At 36.2% G+C, this 24,734-nt stretch overlaps 1 protein-coding gene and 1 long non-coding RNA gene across 2 annotated transcripts in view; both read left to right on the plus strand.

Moving 5' to 3' along the window:
* The window catches only part of LOC130679418 (uncharacterized), a 66,084-nt gene that overhangs the window by 15,766 nt on the left and 25,584 nt on the right, over positions 1–24,734 (plus strand). The window lies entirely within an intron of this gene.
* On the plus strand, positions 17,294–17,954 carry RPL10L (ribosomal protein L10 like). The gene has a single exon (XM_036916674.2). It carries the CDS (start codon positions 17,300–17,302, stop codon positions 17,942–17,944), a length of 645 nt encoding a protein of 214 aa, XP_036772569.1. The 5' UTR covers positions 17,294–17,299; the 3' UTR covers positions 17,945–17,954.

Genomic DNA, 24,734 nt, shown 5'->3' on the forward strand with positions numbered 1-24,734 from the left:
TTGTGCTAAAAAAGCCATCCTACCGCTGAGAACATCATTAGAGCTATTAGCCAACCAGTATGTGATGCCAAACTCACTTACTTGTAGTGATTGATTAGAAAGAATCTGAATGTATACTCTGTGCACTGAGCTAAAAGAACAGGAATAATATAAACTTGACAGAAAATCCCAAGTTTTTTTCTTTTATCAAGGAATCTTATATATTTAATGCAATGAAAAAGTGAAATAATATCTTTCCAAAACAAGGTTATCAATATTTATAAGGAAGAGGAAATAAAATAAGACAAATGAGAATAGGGACCAGTGGTGAGGTAAAGGACACAAGCACCTTATATATTATATTACTTACCATTACATTCATTGTAGCACCTAAAATTACTTGAGCACTTTTTACTTGTCACCATTCAAAACACAGCTTATGTATTAATCACCACAACTCCATAAATTATTATTGGTTTGCTCATTCTACAAATAAGGAATCAGATGCAAAGAGTAGATAATTAACTTTCCCAGTGGCACATGGTCAGTAAATGACAGAATAGAATGTGAGGCCAGTCTAATTGCGGAACAGATTTTTTTTTTTTTACCACTCTACAATGATGGGCTTGATCGCTGCCCATTCATAATAGTAGCTTATTCTAAAAATATATATCCTCTTCTAATCTAAGAATTTTAGGAAGGGAGAACAAGTACAAGATGTACATTACTGGTACTTAATTAGATGGTATTTTTATATCACATTGATCCAAAGAATATAGAAAAAAACAGCATATATTAGGAATTCATTATAAAATGTTAAATTCTTGTCAAGAGTTATGTACATAAGAATAAGGCAAGCTATGTGGTTTTTACAAAGAAGCAATAGGTGAATTTATTAATTATATTAATTAATCTGAATCTAGGTCTTGATTTAAACCTACTTAAATGCCAAATTTGCTACTTAAAAGTTGTGTGAACTCAGATGAGCCACTTAGCTTCAATGATCTCATCTGTTAAATGGGAACAAGTTAATCTAGTTAACAGGGTTATTTTGACAATTGCATGAGTTAATCTATGTTGAATGCTTTTTGAACTGCCTGACAAATAGAAAGCAATTAAAACAAACACCATAATTAAAAACAATAAAATAGGTGGTTATTTTATATTTCCATTTGCAGTCAAATATGGATATGCAAACTGAGGTTCATTTATGAGGCAAAGGATGTATTTTAAGTAACATATTACATTAACTGAATAATTATCATTGTTATATTTTAACAGTAAAACTAAAAGTAGTGTATAAGTACAATGAAATAGTCAAAAGGGAAAGAGTTCTAGACTGTTAAAATATTGATATGCACAAAACACACCAAAAAATCAGTTTATTCTCTTAGACTTGAGAATTTTTTTTACCAAAGAAGAAATATTTTTGTGTGTACAACGTGAAATTTTAATTTAACTTTTAATTGAATGAATATCTCAGTTAACAACATAGGTAAGCAGACCTGGCCAAATCCTTCTACAAATTAATCTACAATACATACTTAAACAGACTTAATTGGAAGTTAACATTCCTCCAAGCTAAGCTTTATCTGTATGCTTTAGAGGCTTATTTTAAGAACATTTCAGTCTGTTCATATTCATAGAAACTTACATTGAGTAGATCAATTCATAGTGTTTTTTTTCACCTTGCTCTAAACATTCCAGTCTTTGAGTTCTACTATAATGAAATATTTAAAATTTTATCCAACATTCTCTTGAAAGAACAAGATATGACCTGGACCCTGTATTTTAATGTATTTGCTTCAGGCCTTTGCTTTTTAGTTCCATTATTGGAATGATTGATCAGATATCACAAATAAACCTGTAAACATCTCATGTTCACACTATGCTAATTTATTCTTAATAATAAACCCTGCTTAATCTCTCTTGTACTCAAGGCTCTCCATGAACTGTATTTCATAAATTACTTTCTTAAAATACAAAGTGTTCAACTGAATCAGTTTATTTTTGATGTTAAAGTTTAGACTAAATTTTAAGTGAATATGATTTTAAGTTGTAGCAAATAATGTGAACCTACACATAAAAGAGAATTCCAAAGCATTTTCTTGACTCACATTTTAAAAACACAATTTTGCTCCACAGAATTCTTCACTAGTCAGATAAATACAATTTTAAATTTCCCTTGACTAATAAAATAGTGGAAATATCACAATGACAAATATGGTAAAATTTTATTCAGCAGTTAATCTTTTTCTTTTCTGTTACATAATCAAAATGCCAAAATGTATACTGTTATATTTTTCTACAAAAATGTTCAAACACTGGCTAGTTGGCCTAAAGTTTCCACGGTGTACAGATTTAATACATTAGGAACTGTGGCTTATCACTCGCCTATGTTTTCCTGCTATTTCCTAGTTTTAGAGTAGAAAAATATAAAATATAAATTTTAGGATTATGTACAATTTTAATTCATAAAAAATCCTGCCAAAGTTTTATTCAACTTAGAATTAAATGAAATGAATAGCACCTAAATACTTAGTAATGTAAAATTACCAATCCATGACAATTATGAATGACACAAATTTCATTTATCTGGTAATTCGTTAATTTATTGAGAATCAAATTTTGAGGAAGATGTCTAATCTTGTGTGTATATGTGTATGTTTGTATTCTTCTAATAATTTATATTCAATGTTGACAGTCCTTCATGTGAACATATACTGCACAAATGAATATGCCCTTGCCATGGTATGGAGGCATTGACATGCATATTTGCTTACATTATTTAAATAGACTTTTAGTTATTTTAAATGGGTAGCGCTTTCTTAAAGCAATGAAAAAACCAGCAGTCAAGATGACGGAAAGGGTTTGTTAACCTGGAAAGAAATGAGTTACTCATTCTCATTGTGGGCTAAATTGATGTGCTATAGGAAAGCCAGGAGGCTTGGTTTTCTCTCCCCTTTCTGACAGATTCACCTTATTTCCTTTATTTTTCCCTGCTCCAGTTCCACACTGCAGGTGCATTGACCAGCTCACCTTCAGTCTGTACCCTGTCCAGTCCAGAACAGCAGGGGCAGTCCTGCTGGACGAAGGCAGGATATGAACTACAAACATCCTCTTTTCCCCCTCTGAAATCTATCTTTCCCCAACCTAGGACTCAGTGTACCTGCAAAGCCGAATGCACTGTTTGTTCTGCCCACAGGTTTCCCTCCACAACACGTTGTCCTCAGAAATAAATTACACAACACAGAAAAGTACAAATATCACTTATAAAAATACACACAGAGGACTATTATTACTTTGGTATATATCCCTATTGTACCACACTCACACACACAAACCACGAAATACATGGAAAGATGTTGCTTTAGCTTGTGTTCTATAAGCAGACCCTGAGTAAGAATTGGAGAGAAAATTGTTTCATTTTGGGAGTGAATCCAGGAGTACAGCTAGAAGAGAAGGGCCTTGCACACAGGAAAAAAGCCCCCTGGGAATAATTAATGCATAAGTTTCCATTGTGGGGGACCAAGGTTCAGAGCTGTGGGGAACCTCCCATAAACTGTAATGAACATGGTTTAGAGTTGTCCTGCCTAATGAGTGAGGAACCAGGGGTACTTTATCACAAATTCCCACTGATTGTTGACTGTCCACTGCCCTTAAGTATGAACTTCCTGGCAATTTTGAGGCCATAGGGTCCTCAGGCAATTGGAGAGATCAGTTAGACAGTATCCAGAGGATCAGGGGGAAGGGAGGAAAAGGAGGGGAGAGGAGGATGCAACATAACTATAGAATAATTTAAATTTTTCCTACCTTGCTCATTTAGTTTATAGTCTAATCCAATAGCTTTCATATCAGTTCAGTACAGCCATATTCTTTTTAACATAATTTTAACATCCTTATCAATATGAGAGCTTTATAACAGGATATTACCATACTATTGTTGACTGTTATATTTAAGAAAGAGTTTATTCAGTCTTGCTGAGGGTTATGGCCAGGAAAATAACCTGGGAATTCTGGTAACTGTTCCAAAGCCCCTTACATACTTCTTCACAGCAGAGGATACAAGCAGAAAAGGGGTTACTTTTTCTCAATACATCAAACAGTGTGACACGGATACACCCAGTGCCCTAAGGGTCATGCTGTACTATTGCCAATGCTATCTGTGTGTGAAAGGAGGCAATGATTAGAGTTATTAAAATGTTCCTAAAGAACGATCTTTAGGATCTGAGAACCAGACCAGTTTGCCTTCTCTGAGCAGTCCAGCTTGCGCCTTCTCTCTGGTCAGCGGAGAGGGGCGTGTGGCAATCCTGCGACACAGGCCTGGAGGGCTGATGGGCTGACCTGGCTGGCTTGAGGCCTCTACAGCTGGCACATCTTCCCATGATTTTGGGAACCCTGCAGAGAACCACAAAACTTCATTTGATTCCACACTATTTATATCCTATTTCCTACTATAGGACATTTAAATTTCCTATAAATTTGCTATTTTGATTGACAATACACCAACTTGTTTATTATCTCTTTAGAATAAAACCTTAGAAGTAGAATAGTGGAGTCAGAATTTACACCTTCTAAATTTTGACTAGTATTTCCAACCTAAAAGTTGTAACATCTTATACTCCCACCAACAGAAAAATTAAATGCCTACTTGGCAACATCTCTTCCATTGCTGTGTTTTATCAACCTTTCTAAGCTTTGCCTGCCTTTTTCTTTTAAATCTAACTATTTATTTCTTTACATTATTAGGATGTTAGGTTTGCCTTCTATACAAATACCAAAGAAACTTCTGTGTGCCCTATAAATTCAAAAACTGAATGCCATAGTTCTGACATTCAGCGTCTTCATCTATAATTTGAAAAGGTGTTGTCACACTTTCTGTAAACAGACTTTCCAAGAGCAAACAGTAGTGATTGATCTTGTCACTTGGTCTCTCTTGCTGAACCCAGAAGTACCTTCAAAACTTTTAATTCAAGGTGTCCAGGCTTCCCCATGTACTACTGAAGCTGGCTCTATAGAGTAAGTTTAGATGTCATCCTCAGACAGATAATCCCCAAAACACATTTGCTGTTTTCAGTCATACATGTTTTTTAAACAGGAGCACTTTTTAAAATTGTATATAATTAAACCTCAATGCAGAATATGTTTTCCTAGCCACTGACCAAAGTTTTGCTTTAAGATTTACTCATGATTATTGCAGAAATGTTTCTAATTTGCTAGTGTGAATATATGACATTGTTTCACTGGAATGTTTCTAAATAGCATCCAAGCAGCAGTTATTCACTGGCAAATTTTAAAACTCTAATACACTCCTAAACTTTCAGAGTATTCAGATAATTTAAAGAGAATCTGGGTTTTTTAAGCATTTTTAAGTAGAAAACTTCTGAATGAAGAAGAAGTATTGTACTAGTATGTTTTACTAGGGGTATATTTTAATAATTATGCTGTATACCCTAGAACTGTTTTATTAATTTGTTTCAGAATCCAAAATATCCTGTAACAATGAGGAAGTTTTCTGTCAAAATATTTGATTATTATTAATTTAAAAAGTCATAGATTCTATTAAACTGGCATCACATTTGCTATCACTAAAATTAAGTGGACTTAGGTGCCCTTAGAAACAGGTTAGGTTCTACCTGTTGGTTCTCGTCCACCTTTTGTAGCTGGGTTAGGTACATAGCCAGGTGGTTAGCTAAAAGCATTGATCCACATTAATTAGTACATAGTTTCAACTTTTACAATCCAACAAGCTAATATACACTCCTTATGCATAAATCCATTTCAGTCAGCTAACACATTCTCTATACAAAATAAATTCTAAATCCAAAAGTCAGAATATTCTTATTATATGATTACCTCAGATAGGTGATTTTCCTATCTCTACTTTTTCTCTTTTTAGTTCTCTAGGTTCAGTATTTGAAACCTTTCTATTGAAAGTTAAAATTTTAAATTGACTTCTCTTTCTCCTGAATAAGAACTTTTTGAAGCCATTCTCACTGTGAAACAGCCAAATGACAGAATAACTACTGTCCACTCCAGGGTGGATGTACTTGGCTATATCAGAAATAGATAAATATCACCACTAAGAAAATGTCTCACTCTCCCTGATAGTAAGGTCAACCTGCTGAGTCCCTTTCCTGACTCTTCTCTTGGTTCTAACTAAAAAGGACAATTTCTTAAATATGTCACTCCACCTGTCACTCCATATTCCTTTAATAGGGATGATCTAACACCCATCTGCTCTATGCCAGGAGTACCAAGTTCTTTCTCCTTCTCCAGCATGTCCTTTGGGGAAAATGTTGTTAAAATTTTATTTGTGATAGTCTAAGCTTGATAAAATAAAAGACATAAATTTGGCACATGTCAACCTGTATATGGGAGATTTTTCCAATATTAGATATATATATATATATTGTTGTTTTATTACCTTGATAAAACATCTCAGATAATTATGTTTTAAATAAATGGTTATCGTGGATAAGAAATAATCAGTATTAGTTAATACAATCTGGCCATAATGATATTTTGATTTTGTCTATTTTGTTTTAGCTATCACAAATTTGTCCCTCTATACCATGTACGAGCACACACACACACACACACACACACTATGAGGAATTGACTTATGTGAATATGGAAGCTGAGAAGCCCCAGGATCTGCAATTGGCAAGCAGAGACCAGGAAGGCTAACGGGTGTTGTTCCAGTCAGAGTCTAAAGGCCTGAGAAGCAGAACTGATGATGTAAGTTTAGTTTGTAAACCAGCAGGCTTGAGATGGCAGAAGAGCCAGGCAGGAAAAGAACAATGATCCAGCTTGTGCAGACAGGCAGGAGGAATTCCTTTTTTGTTTTCCTATTATTGGGGAGTTGAGCCCTTCTTTTTTTTCTATTCAGCTGATTGTGTGAGGGCCACCCACATTAGGGAAAGCAATCAGCTATACTCCATCTACTGATTCAAATATTCATCTCATCCCAAAATAACCTCACAGACACACCCAGAAAAATGTTTGACCAAAGGTTAACACCTTGTGCCCCAGTCAAATTGACACACAAAATGAAACATCATACCGTAACTAACCTGACCTGAATGGATAATTCAACAGACTACACTCTTGATGTAATAGTACTTGGAAGACAGGGTCAATGAGAGCTTCAGTGCAATGTAAAGGAGTAGAGCTGGGGGGAGAGAGACAAACAGAGATGGAAGCACTAAAGGCTCAGGTCCTGGCTTCAGAATGCAGCTGCTGAGCCTGTACCTTACCCTTCAGGGTGTCCATGATTAACAACTACAGTCACAGAACAATCTGGAGGCAAAATACAGCCACTTGCTAGTCCTTCTGGGGTCACAAATACATACTGCTAACCAGATCTACTTTGAGAAAGAAGACCCAGTATTTAAAGATATCCTACCTTGATATCATGAGAGGAGAAGCATCAAAGTCATTATTATATTTGATTTGTTCACCCAAATACCCGAAATACAATGATGCTGCTTTCTCCACATTTGTGTTTAATTTGGTGCCAAGAATGCTGACATAACCAGCATAGTAGGATGTACAGAGGCAGGCTGGAAGAACCAAGAGAGGCTGTCTGTAAGCCAGTCAGCTAGTGCAGAAGCTGGTCTCCCAGGGCTGGAGAGCTACCTGCAAAACCATTCACTCAAAGCAACTCTACTGCAGTAATCACCCTCCTTTTAAATCTTCTGATTACTTTTAGGAAATGTTTTATTGACATGGTATTCATATAAAAAAGTGCACTACTAGTAAACATAAAAATGAATTTTTCCCCAGCTTAGTACACCCCTGTGAGCACAATCAGGTCAAGAAATAGAACATTATCAGCCACTAGAAGTACTCTTTATGCCTCTCAGTCACTGCCACCCTGTCAAGGGTAACCATTATCCTGACTCCTAACCAATAGGTTAGTTTGCCTATTTTTGTACTTATTTGATTGGAAGATATACTAGTCTATTAAAGGACATTTTTAAGAACTGTATTAAAAAATGAAATATCATTATTTTGAACTCTCACTTTATCACAGTTCTTAAACAAGCTCCTCATCCCAGATTATTTCTCTTGCTCTTACACCATGTTCTCATTTGCTTAGAGTAAGGTCTTCTTTATTCTGTACTGTCTTATTTTCACTATTTCCTTATAATTTATCTTAGAACCTGCCTGCAGATTTGCCCCCACCCCATCGTAACTCCAGTTTGTGTCTTTCCTTTGTCACTTGTCTGTTGCAAGTCCTGTCCTTTTCTCCTATTTTCCAAATACCCAATTGAATCTCCCTTCTCAGTAAGACTTATCCCATTAACAAGATTAAAAATGAATTTTCTCTTGATTTGATTTTAAGTCTACACTGCACACTGATTCTTTTTGCCCAGCATTAAATCAAGGCTATCTTATTCCTTTCTTCTTTGGACCTAATCTGAATGAAATGAGCCAAAATAATACGTAAAGAATCTTATTAGTCTGAAACTAAGCATGAAATACTCCTTCCACACTGATTAAGGTATATGGAATATATTTAGTAGTTATTAATACTGATAACTAAAATCACCATGAATTGTTAGTGACATACCAATGTGACAAAATGACAAATAGTGATAATTCAGTGTGATATTTATCCAATTCATTCCTCCTCAGAATGACCTGAGTGGAGCATAATGCCAAACCTCTTGAAGGCAGAAAGTATGTTAGGCAGGACCAAGGACAACAAGTAGGAGTAATTTACGGTCCTCCCTCAAGACGTGATCTGCCGAAACAGGATCACATTAGCATGGGCTGCAGACCTTCATGCCTGTCAAACAAAGAAAGTGTTATTTATCTAACTAGGGTCTTTCCAGAAATGATAAAAAAGAATCATAAAAGACATATATATGCTCTCTGGAAGCAAATAAACTACAAGAAAATCTAACTTTCACTTTTCTTCCTATGAAAGGTAGGCCTAGTTAAATGCCTCTAACCTGAGTTTCCAGGAACTAAATTGATAAAAGTGAGTATATGTGTGTGCCTGAACAATTGTTCATTATTATGTATGTTGAAAATCCAATTTTGTGCCTGATTGGTAATTAGTATCAAGACTTTTGTCTAGGTGCTTCTCTCATAAAAGAGGATCTCATTCATTCCTGCAGTTTGTAGGGTACTGAAAAACGCAGGGAAAGAACAGAAGAAGGGAGGCTCTGGAAATACAGAAGATTAAAAAACAAACTTCCTGCAGGATATCTCTCAGAAGTGGAATCTTTGAGGAAGCAAAGGAGGACTATGTTTGGATTTATAATAGGAAACTTTTCCATAAGACAATTTTCACCATCTAAACTTAAAAGAAATACTACTTTCACCCAATTTCTATAACTCTAGTTGTGCATACCAACTCTATGGTAATTACTGGAGTGTTTCTTAAGTTTTTAGTTTTGTCATGTGTACACATCTCATCTTTCAAATTAGATTTCCTCATAGCTATTCTCATGTGCTCCCATACATCTAGCACGGAGAAGAATTGAGTATTTGGCACTCAATGGCTCTCTGTTTTTTAATTGACTGGATCACTTTAGTTATATATAATAATTTTTTACTGATTGTAATTTGATCCATATAATGTCATCTGAAATACAAAAAATGTATTTGCAAACAGAAATGCTATGAAAATACTTCTGTTATGGGGACATATCAACAGTATTAATTTAGTAACATTGGTCCTTTGCTCTTTCAAAAAATTCAAAAGCTTTTGTGTCCGTTGGTTAACTAAATTAGGTAAAAAGCATGCAAAACACAACCTAAATTTTACCTTTGTTTAAATCTTAATTAAAATTGGAGATATTGTTTGAGAAACAGAGAAAGAAACACCATTCAGGACACTGAGATTTAACAAGTTTGGGGCTGACAGATCCATGCAGCTGTACTCAAGAGATAGTGCCTGATTTACTGTGCCACTGATTGGATGAGGAACTGCTGTTATAATTGGGAGAGAATGTGTGAATCCTGATGTGCCAGACAGTGAAATCCTTCTATAAGCCATTATCCATGAGGATGAAACTATATCTGTCAAACAGTAAAGATGAATTGGACTGCAACATTGAAACAATGATGAGAATTAAATATTAATATGCCATAATATTTATGTCCTTATAGGTTTAACTCTAAATATTTACCTACAGGAGCCAATTAACTGTTTTATAATAATTTATTTATGTTAATTGATTATATCAGTGATGGAAACTTCTAATAATGATGTTTTGTGAACAGAAAAATGTCCTGAATACTTCATTAGATTTTTTTCAAAATTCGTAAGAGCTGCATTGGCAACTTAGTAAGAGTTGCTTAAGAGTATTACTGCACACTAACCTAAATTGGTCATTAATAATTTACTTCTTTAATATTTCATATTTTCCTAATTATTTTTAGATTTAATTCGATCCACATTTTATTATTTTAAAAGTACTTAAAGAAAACATACACTAATAACTATTTCTAGGAAGAATTGAGCCTGAGCAAGATATGCTTCATACAGAATTGTTCAAAAGATACTTTTTTTTTCTTTTGTTAAATATATGTGTTTTATCTGTATTAAATATATCAAAGCAAAAAGAAGAGGCGAAGCATCCAGGCCAGCTCCTATGGTGATATGCTACTAATGAGGACTCTCTGTGTATCTTTTAAATTGTTTCAGTCTACATAAAGGGAATTGTTAAAATTATTCCAATGTACATTTTGACACATTGCCAACTACTATTTGGTTTAGGTCATTTAAATGTTTTTTAGGGCACAGTATACTTAACCCTATAGATAAATTAGCCAGAATATGCTGATCAGTGTGGTAGATACATATGTAGGAAATATTTTCTTCCATTTCACAGGCTGTCTTTTCACTCTCATGAAGATATCCTTTGAAGCACAAAAGGTTTTAAATTGGTAAAGTTCAAGTTTTCTAGTTTTCCCTTTGTCACTTGTGCTTTTTGTACTTTATAAAAGAAACCGTGAAATTTTCTTCCCATGTTTTCTTCTAAGAGTCATACTTTTAGCTCTTGCATTAGGTCTATAATCTTTGTTGAGTTATTCCTGTATGTGGTTAGAGGTAAGGGTCCAATTTTATTCTTTTACATGTGTATAACTGTTGTCCAAGAATCATTTGTTGAAAGGATTGTTCTTTCTCCCTTTCAATTGTCTTGCTCCTTTTGTCAAAAATCAGTTGCCCATAAACAGAAGGGCTTATTTTGGAGTTCTCAGTTATAACCCACTGATATATATGTTTATTCTTATGCCAGTACCACTTTGTCTTGATTACTGTGGCTTTATAAGAAATTAAGAAATCAGGAAGTATGAGTCATTCAATTTAATTTTCTATCTTTTTCAAGACTATTAGTAGCTATTCTGAATCCCTTGCATTTCTGTATGAATTTGCCATTATTAAAATAATGATATTTACTCTTAAAGCAAAGGCTTAGTAAAAGAAAAACCAGGATATAGAAATGACACATACAAAATTATTGCAAGAAAACATGCCGAAATCTTAAGTTTATCTCTTTATATTTTGGTTGTGCATATACGCTAATTCTTAAATAGGCATTAGATTTTTAAACAGAAAAAATGACTTTTTAAGACAATCTCTACTTTTTGTTAGCCATTATGTTGCAACTCTGCTAGACATTCTAAATTAGATTTTATTCTCCTCCATGTTTCAGCACCTACCATTAATACATGATTTATTAAGTTTGTGGGGTGAAGGATGGATATTATAGAGTTTGAGCCAAATACAAGGTTAGAGCCCCAATACTGCCTTCATTTCTAACACAAACTACAAGTTTGGGGAATTCCCCAAGCTACCTTCACATTTGATAATTCACTGTAAGGGTTCACAGAACTCAGTGCAAGGGGTTGTGCTTGTGGCTGTGGTTCATCATAGGGAATAGAGACAGATCAGAATCAGCCAAGGGAAGAAGTGCTCAGGGTAGAGTCCAGGAGAAGTGCGAACATGGAGCTTCTGTTGTCCTCTCGCCACTGAGTCAGGATGCATAGCTCTTCTAGCATTGATGTGTGACAAATGTTGGGAGTACAGCCAGTCAGGTAAATTTTCCCAAGTCCCAGTATTCAGAGGATTTTTTTGGGGGGGGTAGGGGAAGCTCCATTATGTAGCCATGTAGTTGACAGATTGCCTATGTGGTTGATGTACGTCTCCAGGTCAACTAACACCACTGACCCAAAGACCTAAGTGACATTGTTAGCCCTCAGTTTAAATCGCATTGTTAGGCTATCCAGTCTGACCAAAGTTACCAGGCAAAAGAAAAAGACACTCGAGATTGCCTCCCAGAAGCCTTGGACAAGGCTGAACTCTACACAGGGCCTAAGCAGATCGGTAATGCAGTGGCTCACCACGTGGCTCAAACAGTGTGTCGCTTTGTCTTTGGTCAGTGTTTGCTGCCATGAGGAAAACCAAATGGCGAATAGGCTAAAAGGTTTGGCCGGTGAGGCGAAGCTCTTTAAAAAGCCTTCCAAAGTCAGTGCTCTGGCAGTTGGAATACTTATTTCATGACTAAAGAATACTTAGATCTAAGGACTAAGGTGGATTGTTCCCCTTCATGAAAAGAGTTCTAATCAGTGGATGAAGAGGTTATCCATTAAACACACAAGATTCGTTTAACTGAAATTTAATTGGGTATTATGATAAAAATAATTAAATAATCTCAATATTTAAATATTTGCTTCATACATATATGTAGACCTAGTAAACCGCACAAACTTCATATTATTGGCAAGCAGCTTGGTCGTTGGGGAAAATAATGTTGCTCCCATCCTTATGCCTTTTAAATAAATGGACAGGGACTTAGATCTAAAGAACAGGAACCCCATTCACTTAATATGTGGGAGGATGAGCTTTACATACAGCACCCCACCCCCAGATCAGTGTTTCTCAAATTTTCAGATTGTACTAAGCCTTTTAAAGAGAGGACTTTCAAACAGATATGTAGCTTCTTTGTGTTGATTCAAGTCATCCTTAGTATACCATTTTTATTATGCTTTATCATAGCATTTTATAATTTATTATATGTAATAAATTATGCCTTTGTTATGGCATTACTTAAGCATTATAACTATAAAACTACACATCAATTACTTATCATATGAAACTGATTAATAGCTTATAAATTTTGTACAAGTATGAAACCTAAACAAGTAAACATTTACTGACTAAAATCAATCAAATTCTAATGAGCATATTTATGTGCTATGTCTCCCTGATTTAATCTTTACCTATTTTTTCCTAATTTTTTGGAACAATGTAAAAAAAATTCATCTGGGGGGAACTCATCCTATACCACCAACACCCAAAGGGAAGTGTACATAGTTCCTATATCCAAAGTAAAAAAACAGATTCCCAAATGGAGAATAATCAAAATGCATAAAATATCAGTCAAAAAATAAAATACATTATGTCCCTGGGACTAAACAGTTAAAAATAATCTGACTATATTTCTATTCAGAAAGCGTGCACTTGTCAAATAGATCAGGGGAGCGTTATGAATCAGGTGTGTGAGAAATAGACAGACAGCATGACCACACATTAGCCATGACAATAGACACAACTGGCTGACTTTGAAGAAAAGGCCAGCCATTTACCATGGCTCTTTCACATTCACTACTCAACTCTAGGAAAATGCAGTCCAGTTGCTCATCTAGGCTCTTTAAAATACTGAGATTACAGCCTCCCGTGTGATGTCCCTAAGGAGCACAGATGAAAATGATTGTTCATCATCAGTGGAGGCTTTACACCTCATAGCGAGCCCAAGTGGGAACATGATCTCTGAATCACAGTGCACTGTCAAATCCCAAGTGAGGGAACGCTATATAATGACTTCAGTGATCAACAATGCAGACGGCTTCAGCAGCAGGAGAGGGCATTCAGAGTGCACATGAGTCAATATATTAGACTCTGGTGCACATTCTCTTTTGAGAACAAAGTCGGGTTTAGCTCTTTGTGAAATGTTTGAAATGTGATATCAAAGAAGGAAAGAAGTGCTGCATTGAACAGGTACACAGAACAGCTCCTTTCCAGTCTTTGCATGAAGGAAGAAGATACTCTAATATTGACCAGTACTAATTTCAAGTACGTAAAGCCTGCCTTGATGCATATCTAATCAATACATACAGAATAGTGCAGACCTCTCACATAGGAGTTGTGAAACAGGAGAGAGAAACCATGGGGTAAAAACTTCACAGTGAAAGCTTAATCATCATATCTAAATATGTTTATATGCCTGCTTTCTAAGGTCTGCTAGAAAATGATCTCCCCCTACCCACCCCAAAGTTTATTATGTCAGATTATGTATCATTAGCTTTAGCCAAGTTTGTCTTTTTTCTTGGGAATGCACAGCCAGATGGTAGTGTGCTAGAGCCAGCTACCACTGGCTCATAAGAGCTGCCTGTGTGCATCTATCCCCATACTCATGTTCATTAAAATCATATTATTGGCTGAAATTGATGATGGAATAGTTACACCACAGAAGTCAGCAAACACTGCAAATCAAGGCTTTCCTTCCCCAGCCCCCTGCTCTCTAATGAGCAGGTTTTTAAGAATTTACCAACACATCACATCATTCAAATTTGTACTGTGCTATGGTCACTCAATTTGCTCCAAATGAGGCAAAACAGTGACTCAAATAAACACAGTTCTTGTTCTCATAGATCTTAACAGTTTTATATAGTTGCCATGCCTCTTTCTTTCTTTAAAACTAACCTTCTCTTACATATGTCCTACTCATTCTTTAAACCATCTCCATTTTATATGACACTAGTGTGTCCCTTTGCTACACTTTTATTGTATTGATCAAAGTAAAACATTTACAAATAAGAAAAACCTAAGTATTTCCCATGTATCATCTTCTTAACTATATTTCAGACTACTTCAAAGTAGACACATTTTTTGCAAGGTTTGCTTAGCATGATGCACATTGTGGGTGACACAGAGATAGGAGTTGAGAGGCGAACATTAAAAATTTTGTAATCCATTGACAGGAATGCTTTTAACATTTAAATAGAATGGTGTAGTTCGTACATTTTCCACAGGCTCTCCTCTAATGTTCATAGGGTTAGAGAAAGGGATATAAATGGAGAATCCCAGGCTGGCTTTCTTCCTCCCTCCCACCCTCTGATCCTATCCTGCAATTGTCAGGGACACCGTGCATAAGTGTGATAAAGTGACTAACTTTCCCTTTTTTCTTGGGACTGAGGTGTTTTGGAGCATGTAGGACATCAACGATAAAAGTGGTAGAGTCCCAAGAAAACCATGATTGATTACCCTTTGGATTAAGGGAAAAGCATTATATAAACAGGCCCTGATAATGATAACATCCACTGGTCAGAGAATTCTCAGGTTTTGGAAACCCAGAATGTGGCCAAGACAGGTGAGGATAAGTATGTGATGGAACATGAATTCTGGTTGGGTATTTTCCTTTTACCTCACAGACTCCTTTCCCCTAGAACTATGAGATTCTGGACATATAGTACTAGAAAAAGATTAAAATATATTTATAAAGTGAACAGTAATTAAAAGCATGTTCAAATTATCCTCCTTACTTTTCTTCAGTGTTGCAAAATCTTCCTTCCTGATCTCCCTACATCAGTTTTTGGGCCCCTGCCAGTGCATTGACCATATTATATATAACAAGAGTGATAAAGCCTGTATAAAACTCATCAATGGTCTTGAATATAAGAACAGGATCTCTAACTTGGTAAAATGGGTCCTACAAGATATGCAAGTCACCCCACCCCAACATACACAACTACATTCACCCTTTCATTCATAGTCACACTGGCTTTATTTTTAGTTCCTTAAGTAATCCATGTTCTTGCCTGATTCAGGGCCTTTGCATATGCCAGGCTCCATGTACCACACAGTTACTAAGTGAAGTCTTTCTTGATATAATCATCCCTATCTATCATTCTTCAGTCTAGATCAGGGTCTCATCTTGACTCTCAAGGCTCACTTTGATTTTCCTTTTGGCACATTTTGTACTTTATAATATGATGACATATTGTTTGAGTAGCATCAAAGTCCTCTCGTAGACTTGTAAGATCAGTGACAGTACCCCAACATAACTTACTGCCTTATCTCCATATCAGGCTTACCTAGTAAATAGGAACTATTTGAGGAGAACTGGAAAGCAAAAATGAAGGAAGGGAAAGAAAGAAAGCTTCTGTGTAACTGGGAAAGTTCTCTACATTGGGGGCTTTAATACTTCTACCCTAATATTGGTAAGGGCAGAAGTTATTTTGTCACAATTTATGTGTTTCCGTGTTAAAAGCAAAGCATTATCAGAATATACTCACACTGGAAGGATTTTGTTCCATGATGACATGGATTTGTGAAAAAGCATGAAGGATCAAAAAAGCTAGAAAAATCCAAGTAGGGATTGTAGACTATTTGGAAACTCTCTCATTTTCCTCCTTTCCCACACTCTGATCCTGATCATAGTATTTTTAAAAAATTGGGTATCAGAAAAAACAAAACGATTCAACTCATGCTAAGGCCTTATCAATTTAAAAAGCATAGTTACTCTTTTATATAGTCCCTAGCAATTGTTAACACTTGAAAATGCAAATAGCCTTAAGTTAAAAATTACATTTGGATTTCAGTTCTGTGAATGCCATTGATAATAAAATCGTTCCATATGCCAAATAAATAAAAATACCAAAGTTTCGTGTTTCTGAAGCGATTATTAAACAATATGCACAACAGGTATCTCCCCGTCTCCACTCTACTCTCACCTCTTCCTGGGCCCACCCAGAGAGCTTATGCCAAGAACCACTTTACCAGGGGAAGATGACCACATAACTCTGAGAAGTAACAATTGATCTACAAATGCGGACGGGAGGTAAGAGCTCTGGAAAATAGATTTAAACAAACTAGACACGAAATACATATAATAGCTGGAGAAACCCTTCTTATTTAAACCCTAAGGGTAACAAATATATATTTTATGGTAAGATAAAGCCTAGGGCAATAGTCTAATGCTCAAGATGGAAAGCAGGAAGAAATCGACTTCCGGAGCCATTGCGGCAAAGCCCATTCGTTACCCCGTAGCCTGTGGTCAAATATACCCAGTTGCTTCTCCGCTCTGCGCATGTGCCAAGTTGCTTCCCCACGCAGGCGTGGAATGTTGCGGCATCTATGGTTGGGGACCTTGTGAAAGAGTGTCTATTGGCCCTAATTGGGGACTCTATGGTTCCTGTGTGGGAAGATGGGCAATGTATTTAAGGCTCATGCGCAGTTGCGAGAGCCAGCGCCATTTTTCATCGACGCACAGCAGCTGAAGTACCTTGTGTCGCTATGGGTCGCCGCCCCGCTCGCTGTTACCGGTATTGTAAGAACAAGCCATATCCAAAGTCTCGCTTCTGCCGAGGTGTGCCTGATGCCAAGATCCGCATCTTTGATATGGGTCGGAAGAAGGCAAAGGTGGATGAGTTCCCGCTCTGTGGTCACATGGTGTCTGCTGAATATGAGCAGCTTTCCTCTGAAGCCCTGGAAGCCGCCCGAGTTTGTGCCAACAAGTATATGGTGAAAAGCTGTGGCAAAGATGGCTTTCACTTACGAGTGCGACTCCATCCTTTCCACGTGATCCGCATCAACAAGATGTTGTCCTGTGCTGGGGCCGACAGGCTCCAGACCGGCATGCGAGGCGCTTTCGGAAAGCCGCAGGGCACCGTGGCGAGAGTCCACATCGGTCAAGTCATCATGTCCATCCGTACCAAGCTTCAGAACAAGGAGCACGTGATTGAAGGCTTTCGCAGGGCCAAGTCCAAGTTCCCTGGACGCCAGAAGATCCACATCTCCAAGAAGTGGGGCTTTACCAAGTTTAATGCTGATGAATTTGAAGACAAAGTGGCTAAGAAGCGCCTCATCCCTGATGGCTGTGGAGTCAAGTACGTCGCCAATCGTGGCCCTCTGGGCAAGTGGCAAGCTCTGTACTTGTGAAGTCTTGGACAGGCACCACTTCCTTTGGCCATGCTGGTCTGTCTTATGCTTACCAATAAATATTATTTACTGGCAAAAGATAAGTATTTTTAAGTTTTTTAATACTTTAAATATTTTTTAAAAATCTAGTTTCGAGAATATAGACTAGTAGAGAAATAATTTTTATATTAATACCAGGAAGAGTTTTAATGCCAAATGATACTTTCCTTCAAATGAGAGTGAAACAATTTATATGAGATTTATAGAGAAAGCTAGTTCTATTCTAAACCAAACTCTTAACTTGGGAGAGCCTAGGGAAATCTGTCAAAAGCTTTGTTTATAGGAGGTCAAACGTTACAGAAATATCTTTACCTTGAATAAAAACAGAGAATATACAAGATTTATTGATAAAAATTCTTATTGCTTATAGGAAATAAACTTTAGTAAGGATGGAAATAATGGTAGGCATTGGTGACTACAATATCTCTGAAACTAAAAAGTCTATTCTTAACATGTTGCTTTTGTTTTCCTTATACATTTTTGCATATTGTTTTTAGAATTACCTATCACCTCCAGTTATCAGCCTTAGGACAAGTGAGTATCACCGAAAAAGATTTCCCCAGACAAGCCTTACATTATCTTATACTCAGGAAATAACTCACAGAAAGGTCACGGGTTGACAACAGAGTTCATATTCTTTGTATCCGAGTCCCAGTAGAACCAACTGAAAGGAGGAAATGACACTAAAATCAGCTATCTGAGCTCTAAAAGGACCCTAGAGAGAGCGTGCAATCTGTAGGTGCTTGCCCTGCATTAAAGTTACATTGATCACACAGGTGAATTTTATTTTAAAAACTGTACATAAGCTAAAATTTCTGGGTGTGTGTCACATTTTAAAATTCCAGTTCTTTAAGTTATTTTGTCTTTCAAATCTTAATCCTACAAACAATATTTCCTGAAGAAACTAACCAATTTCAGAGTCAACACACTGAATGAAAGCAACAAAAAGTACTGAACAGTTTAAAAACAATTTAGTTTTTTACTTTAAGAAAAGTCTTTTGTTAGACCTAAAATTTTGCATCTGATCTGGTTTTTTTTTTCAGGCTTTTACTGTAAAATACTTGCCACTTGTATATTTTTAACCTAGACTGCTGTCATATGGTAATACAAACGAGGACATAAATACTAAATAATATGAACGTATAGAAAGGGCTCATCAGACTCAATAGCACTTTCCTTGAAGTGTTTTACTTGATATTTTTAAACTGAGGTTTTCTGGGAAACTAAGTCCTGTGCAGTTTGTAAATGAGGGTAGACTTGAGCCAAGTCTTCTGACTCTTGTCCAGTCTGTGTACTTTTTTTTTACTACACTGTCTTTCAAAAACAAAAACACAATTACAAATAAATCAAAATGCTAAGCAAGCACAACAAAACAAACAGTTCCTTAGTTATGCATTAATATAAATATGATGCAACTTTAAAAATACTTTCCATCTTCATTATTCATCCTTCTCTTTGATGAAACTCCTCAAACATTTTGACCTTCAAACATGGAACTCTGTACTCACTTAATACAGGGAGGCAGCTAAGGATAAGTCCATGAATGTCCCTATCCTGAGAGACTGGTAACTATGATTATTTATGCATATATAATGTGGATAGAAAGGAAATGAAAGAGATTAAAGATTATCATATTGAAAAACTGGTAAGAGGGTACCACAAATAAGGTTTGTTATTTGACATTTCCCTACAGTTTTCTATTATACACAATTATCTAAATTTTATTTAATGCTGGAAGGACACTTTCACTTGTTTTTCTTAGCAAAAATCCTATTAACTTAGGTTCTACTCTAAGCCATGACTTCGTTTTTTCAACGTTTTTCTATTTTCTGATCATTCTAGTTATTAACAAATTGATAAAACAGTTGAGCTGAAGGATAATTATATTTTTGCAGAGCTCTTCATTATCTTAAAATTCCTATTCAAAATGGAAAATTTTACTTAGGAACATACTATCCAGTCACATACTCATGCACTACCACAATGAAATAGGACTATCTGCCCATTTAAAATAAAAAAATAAAAGTATAGTTAAGTATATTCAAATAAATGTTGCCCTATAAAACTATTTGAGTTGATGGAGTCTGCAGGTTTTATGGAAAATTTTGACAGAATCAGAAGATGAAGAAAACTTCAATTGGGCCATTCACTATTACCAATTTAGTTTCGAAAAGTACATTCTACAGTGATAGTTATATAATTCACCATTTCTTCCCTCCCTCAAAATATAGAATTATATTAAGCATATTTAGCCTGAAATTCTTAATTTTTTAAAAACTAAATATTTTTATGAAAATATAAAAGCCAGCTATGGCATGAATTGTCTGCCACTAACAGTGGCAGGCAGTTAATTTCTACTTTGGCAGCTTTGTACTGCTTACCCTGATACAATTCACGTAGGGCTTTTTGGTTCTCAGAGCATAACTGCTAAGTAAGGACTGAGCTGAGGGATCATTTATCCCCAGTCACCTGCCTTTATATTAATTTATATTAATGATAGGTTTCTTTTTTTTTTTTTTAGAGTAATGGCTTCGTTGTTTTTGTACAAATAATTACCTCTTTTTAAGAAACTATAGAAAATAATAAAGTCAAAGGTGGATTAAATTATACCATCAATAATAATTCAAAATGAGATAATTGTCATGCTTAATGATGGATAATAAGGGAAAGTCTGGCATCAGAATGATTGATTTTAATCTGTTTCTTCAGTTACTTGGGCAAATTTACTTAGTATTGCCATTCCTTAATTTCCTCAGCTTCAAAATGGCTGAAGACACTATGATTATAAATTGTTTTTAGGAAATGAGATAATTCATTAAGAAAATGAATAGGATTGTGCCTGGCACATATTAAATACACAAAATGAATGTTAATTGATAACAGTATGTTACTGTTAACAATTGTTCCTGCCTTACTACTTCTCAGCTTCTATTTTTTGTTCTTGTAGTGTTATTATTTTTTCATGATTTTTAACCTGAATATTCTGTTTTGCGATCATAATTCCCTCCAGTTGGCATGGTTTGAATTCTAGATTTAATTGGTTTCAGCATTCTGATTTGAGCCTTTGTTTTTTATTTTTGTAGTTTCCACTTTCATATTATTTGATTTTGTCAACATTTTTGGAGCTCCTTTTGAAAAACATAATAATGCCTTCCCAATTATCGTCTACATAGACTTACTTAGGGAGATTTGTTTTAGTTCCTTTTTTTATTTCCCAAACTGGATTTTAAAAATCTACCTTCCTCACCTTTCTCATTCAATATTGATTTCTTCTTTTCTTTCCTACTCCTTTCATTTTTTAAAAAGAATGATTAAATAAATGGCTTTTATGACATTATTTTTATACCACGTGATATGTGTGATACAGACTATCCTACCCAGACCTCCTATTTAATCTGAAAGATTATAGGTAATTTCTCTAGTGTCCTTCACAAAGTTTTGTTATTTTTTTGTTCATTTAGTCTTCTTTCTGTGTGCCATAGTTTGAGGGCTGCATATTGTAAGTCTGGGGAGAGGAAATCCCGGGGCAAAATACCTCTAAAAAATTGAAATCAGTGAAAGTGAGAAATAAAGTTTAAAATCTGTTTATTGCTCACGAACTCCAGTCCCGGACCATCTCTCTTTCCTGCTCCAGCAGAAGCAAAAACAGCCCTACCCCTCACCTCTCAGGTACAGATAAGCCCTCTGTGGCCCAGGTAATTATCCACGGATATGGAGAAGAACTCTGCACCCCTGAGGAATGATGCAAACGCACTAAAGCCATACTTCTTTACACCTGTGAATGCCTATTGATATGCAGATGTGCTAAAGCCAGGCGAGATATTCTGGAAATACTACAATTTCATCCACAGTGTGTACATTTCCATAGCCTCAGGATGAGAGGGGAGGAAAAGGAGGGAACTAGAAAGGCTACTTCTAGCCTTTCATGCATGCTGGATTCTGTTTCATCTTCTGAGATCCTATTAAACATCCTTTGCCAAGGACACTCTCTCAGGCAGGTGTGCAGTCCACTCCTCTGGCTTTGGTGTATTTCTTCTGCTGGCCCTGCTGCTACTCAGTGCAAAACTGGAAAACTGCCCGCCGAGCTGCTGAGGATCTTTGGTGTTGGTTGGGGCTCCAACTATCAGTGGATTTTCCTATAGTTTTCCCTTGTGTAACTACTTATCTACTCAGTACGTTTCTCCATATTACGACATTAGTGAGACTTTTTAAAATCTCCTGTTTCTTCGGGAATTCTAAGAGTTTGGAGAGTTGGTAAGAGGTGTATTTCATAAGTGATCTTTATATCCATTATTTCTCCTCACCCCTCAAAATATTTATCTCATTAAATGATTTAGCTAGAAATTGTTAATTAAAAAAAAAAGCTCTGGTATATCACATGAGAATACAGTCTTCATTTTATGCCCTCTTCTCATAAATTTATGACATGCATATGACATGACTCTTTCCTTGGTGGCTTTCAGTTGTATTTACTAATTCTTTATTTTATTAGGTATGGGGAAAGGAGAGTCTTTGATCTGATTTTCTTATTTACTTATCAGAAATCCTCTTAATGTCAGACTAAGAAAATTATCTACTTCCAGAAAGTTTAACTTTAAAGCAGTTCATGTAAAAAATATGCATTTAAATGTTTGTAAAAATTTCTAGTTATTTTGTATTTGTGTGGATCTTAATTATGGCCAAAATATTACTATTAAAAATGAAGCAATTTTAATATAAATTCTAAAAGTATCAATTTTGTCCTTGTGGCCATGCAGAATCTTTACAACTTATTTTTACAAATAACTACCTAATCAGTTAAATCTGCATATTTAATTATATAAGTTAAATAGGCTTCTGAAAGTTACTGATCAAGAGATACTTTTGTGCTCCAAATATTTAAAGAATAGGACCATATTTACAGTAGAAAGTATTGTATTTTGAGAATCACATCATTAAATTCTTCAAGGGTTCTACTCCTGAAACTCCTTGTTGTCCTCAAATTGTTCACCAATAAAGAGAAATATAAGAGGTTGTGGAGGAGGATGGCATCTTTTAAGCAAATGAAGACTTCTTAAAGGAGCAGCTATTTCTTCCTCTTTGGTAATGGTGATTTTCTTTTGCCTGAATGTTGAGTCACTGAGCAACAACTACAAGGTGATACTAGTGGTAGGGACCTGAAGGAGACCCAGAACTGAGAAACAGAGTGTCAGGGGACATCCCTCATCCCAGGCTCAGGAACAGTAAGAATGACACTTAAATTTCCTATGATGTGGCACCACTCTGGTTTTTTAAGCTTAAGCACCATTGTTGATTCTAAGGCCCCTTCTGCAAGAGTATTGCTTATTGGGAGGGAACCGTAGCAGCAAGAAGGGGCCCTCTTCTTAAATTCTATAAATTAAAAAATTTATATCTAAAATGCTGTGTGCAGTGTGGTGGCTTTTTATCATGTTATCTTACATAAGCTGAAAATATGTTTCCTAGAATTTCTACCTCCATAGAATACTTCATCGCAAAGGAGATTTTCATGATATTTAAAAGACAGAAGTGAAGCTGTAACAGTTCTACTCAAAGCTGATGCAGAGCCCCAGGCACCACTGCAGGTCATGGATGTTGTGGATGACATGCTGACTCACTTCTTTGTAGGACGGCAGCGATCTGACATCAGCCCCTCCAGCCCCTGCTAGGTCTTACCTGTTACTTTCTCTGAGACGCAGACCAGGCATGTGTGCAGCTGTGCTGAAGGGCACAAACTGTGTAAAATCACATGGTTGGAGTCAGCTGTACTGACAGATCTAGATTCCAGATTGTCCTGGTGGGGTTCAGTTTGTCCTCGTGGGATCCATTTGTCCCGTGGGATCAGGTTTCTCCATATTTCTCTTCACTTTGCACTGAGATTGTTTTTCTCCCTAATTGCCTGTTTTTCCTGACTTCAGGGCCACCGCAAGGAGAAAGACAACAGCATTCAGTAGACTTTCTTCGTGGCCTCTGGTGCCTTATATCTGATCCCCTATTAGAGTAGGTAGACAGCTAGACATAAGCAGGGAGAGAGTGGGGAGTTCAGTCAGATACTTGCTTACTTTCCACACATTCTGTACAAGCTGTTCCCATGGGATGGGGAGTAAGGGTATAGTAAATAGACCTGCCAGAACTGGCTGCTTCTAAGATGGGGACTGTGGGTTTAGGCAGAGTACTGTAAAGGCCTCCGAAAAAAAAAGCAAAGCAAGATAATTACAGAACAATGTAACAATGTGCAAAGAAGTCCTTATTGAAACTGTGTTAAGCATTACGCAAAGTCAAGGTCACACTAATTCTCTAGGGTAAAGATACCAGACTAGGAATATAGACATCTTCAGTGAGATCAGTTAAAGCTCAAAAGGCCAGGAACAACTTGGCCTGGATTGTTATAGTGTTCCACAAATAAAGAAGAGTATCTCAGCATAATCTGTGACTTCACTGTAAACAGCCCTAGCAAACAGACGACAACCCAGCCCACCTTGGGGGCAGGGCAGGTGGTACAAGTCTATACCCCTAACCCTTTATCCACATTCCTGAAAATCCTCAACCAACTATAAATACCCTAGACAATGCACCATCACGGACTCTCTTGTCACTACAGGAGCTCTGTCCTATCACTGTATCTCTAAATAAATGCTTCTCCCGCCTCTCCTACCTTGAGCATTTGCTAAATTCATTCTTCGACTCCGCAAACAAGAACCCCAACATCATTTTCAACATGGAGGAGAAGTTGACCCTGACTTCACCTTCAAAT

Source organism: Manis pentadactyla, chromosome 11 (assembly GCF_030020395.1).
Source record: "Manis pentadactyla isolate mManPen7 chromosome 11, mManPen7.hap1, whole genome shotgun sequence".
Classification (NCBI taxonomy): Eukaryota; Metazoa; Chordata; class Mammalia; order Pholidota; family Manidae; genus Manis; species Manis pentadactyla.

Excerpts from the sequence above, each read along its gene's own strand:
- RPL10L (XM_036916674.2), top strand. The coding sequence starts at position 17,300 with ATGGGTCGCCGCCCCGCTCGCTGTTACCGGTATTGTAAGAACAAGCCA.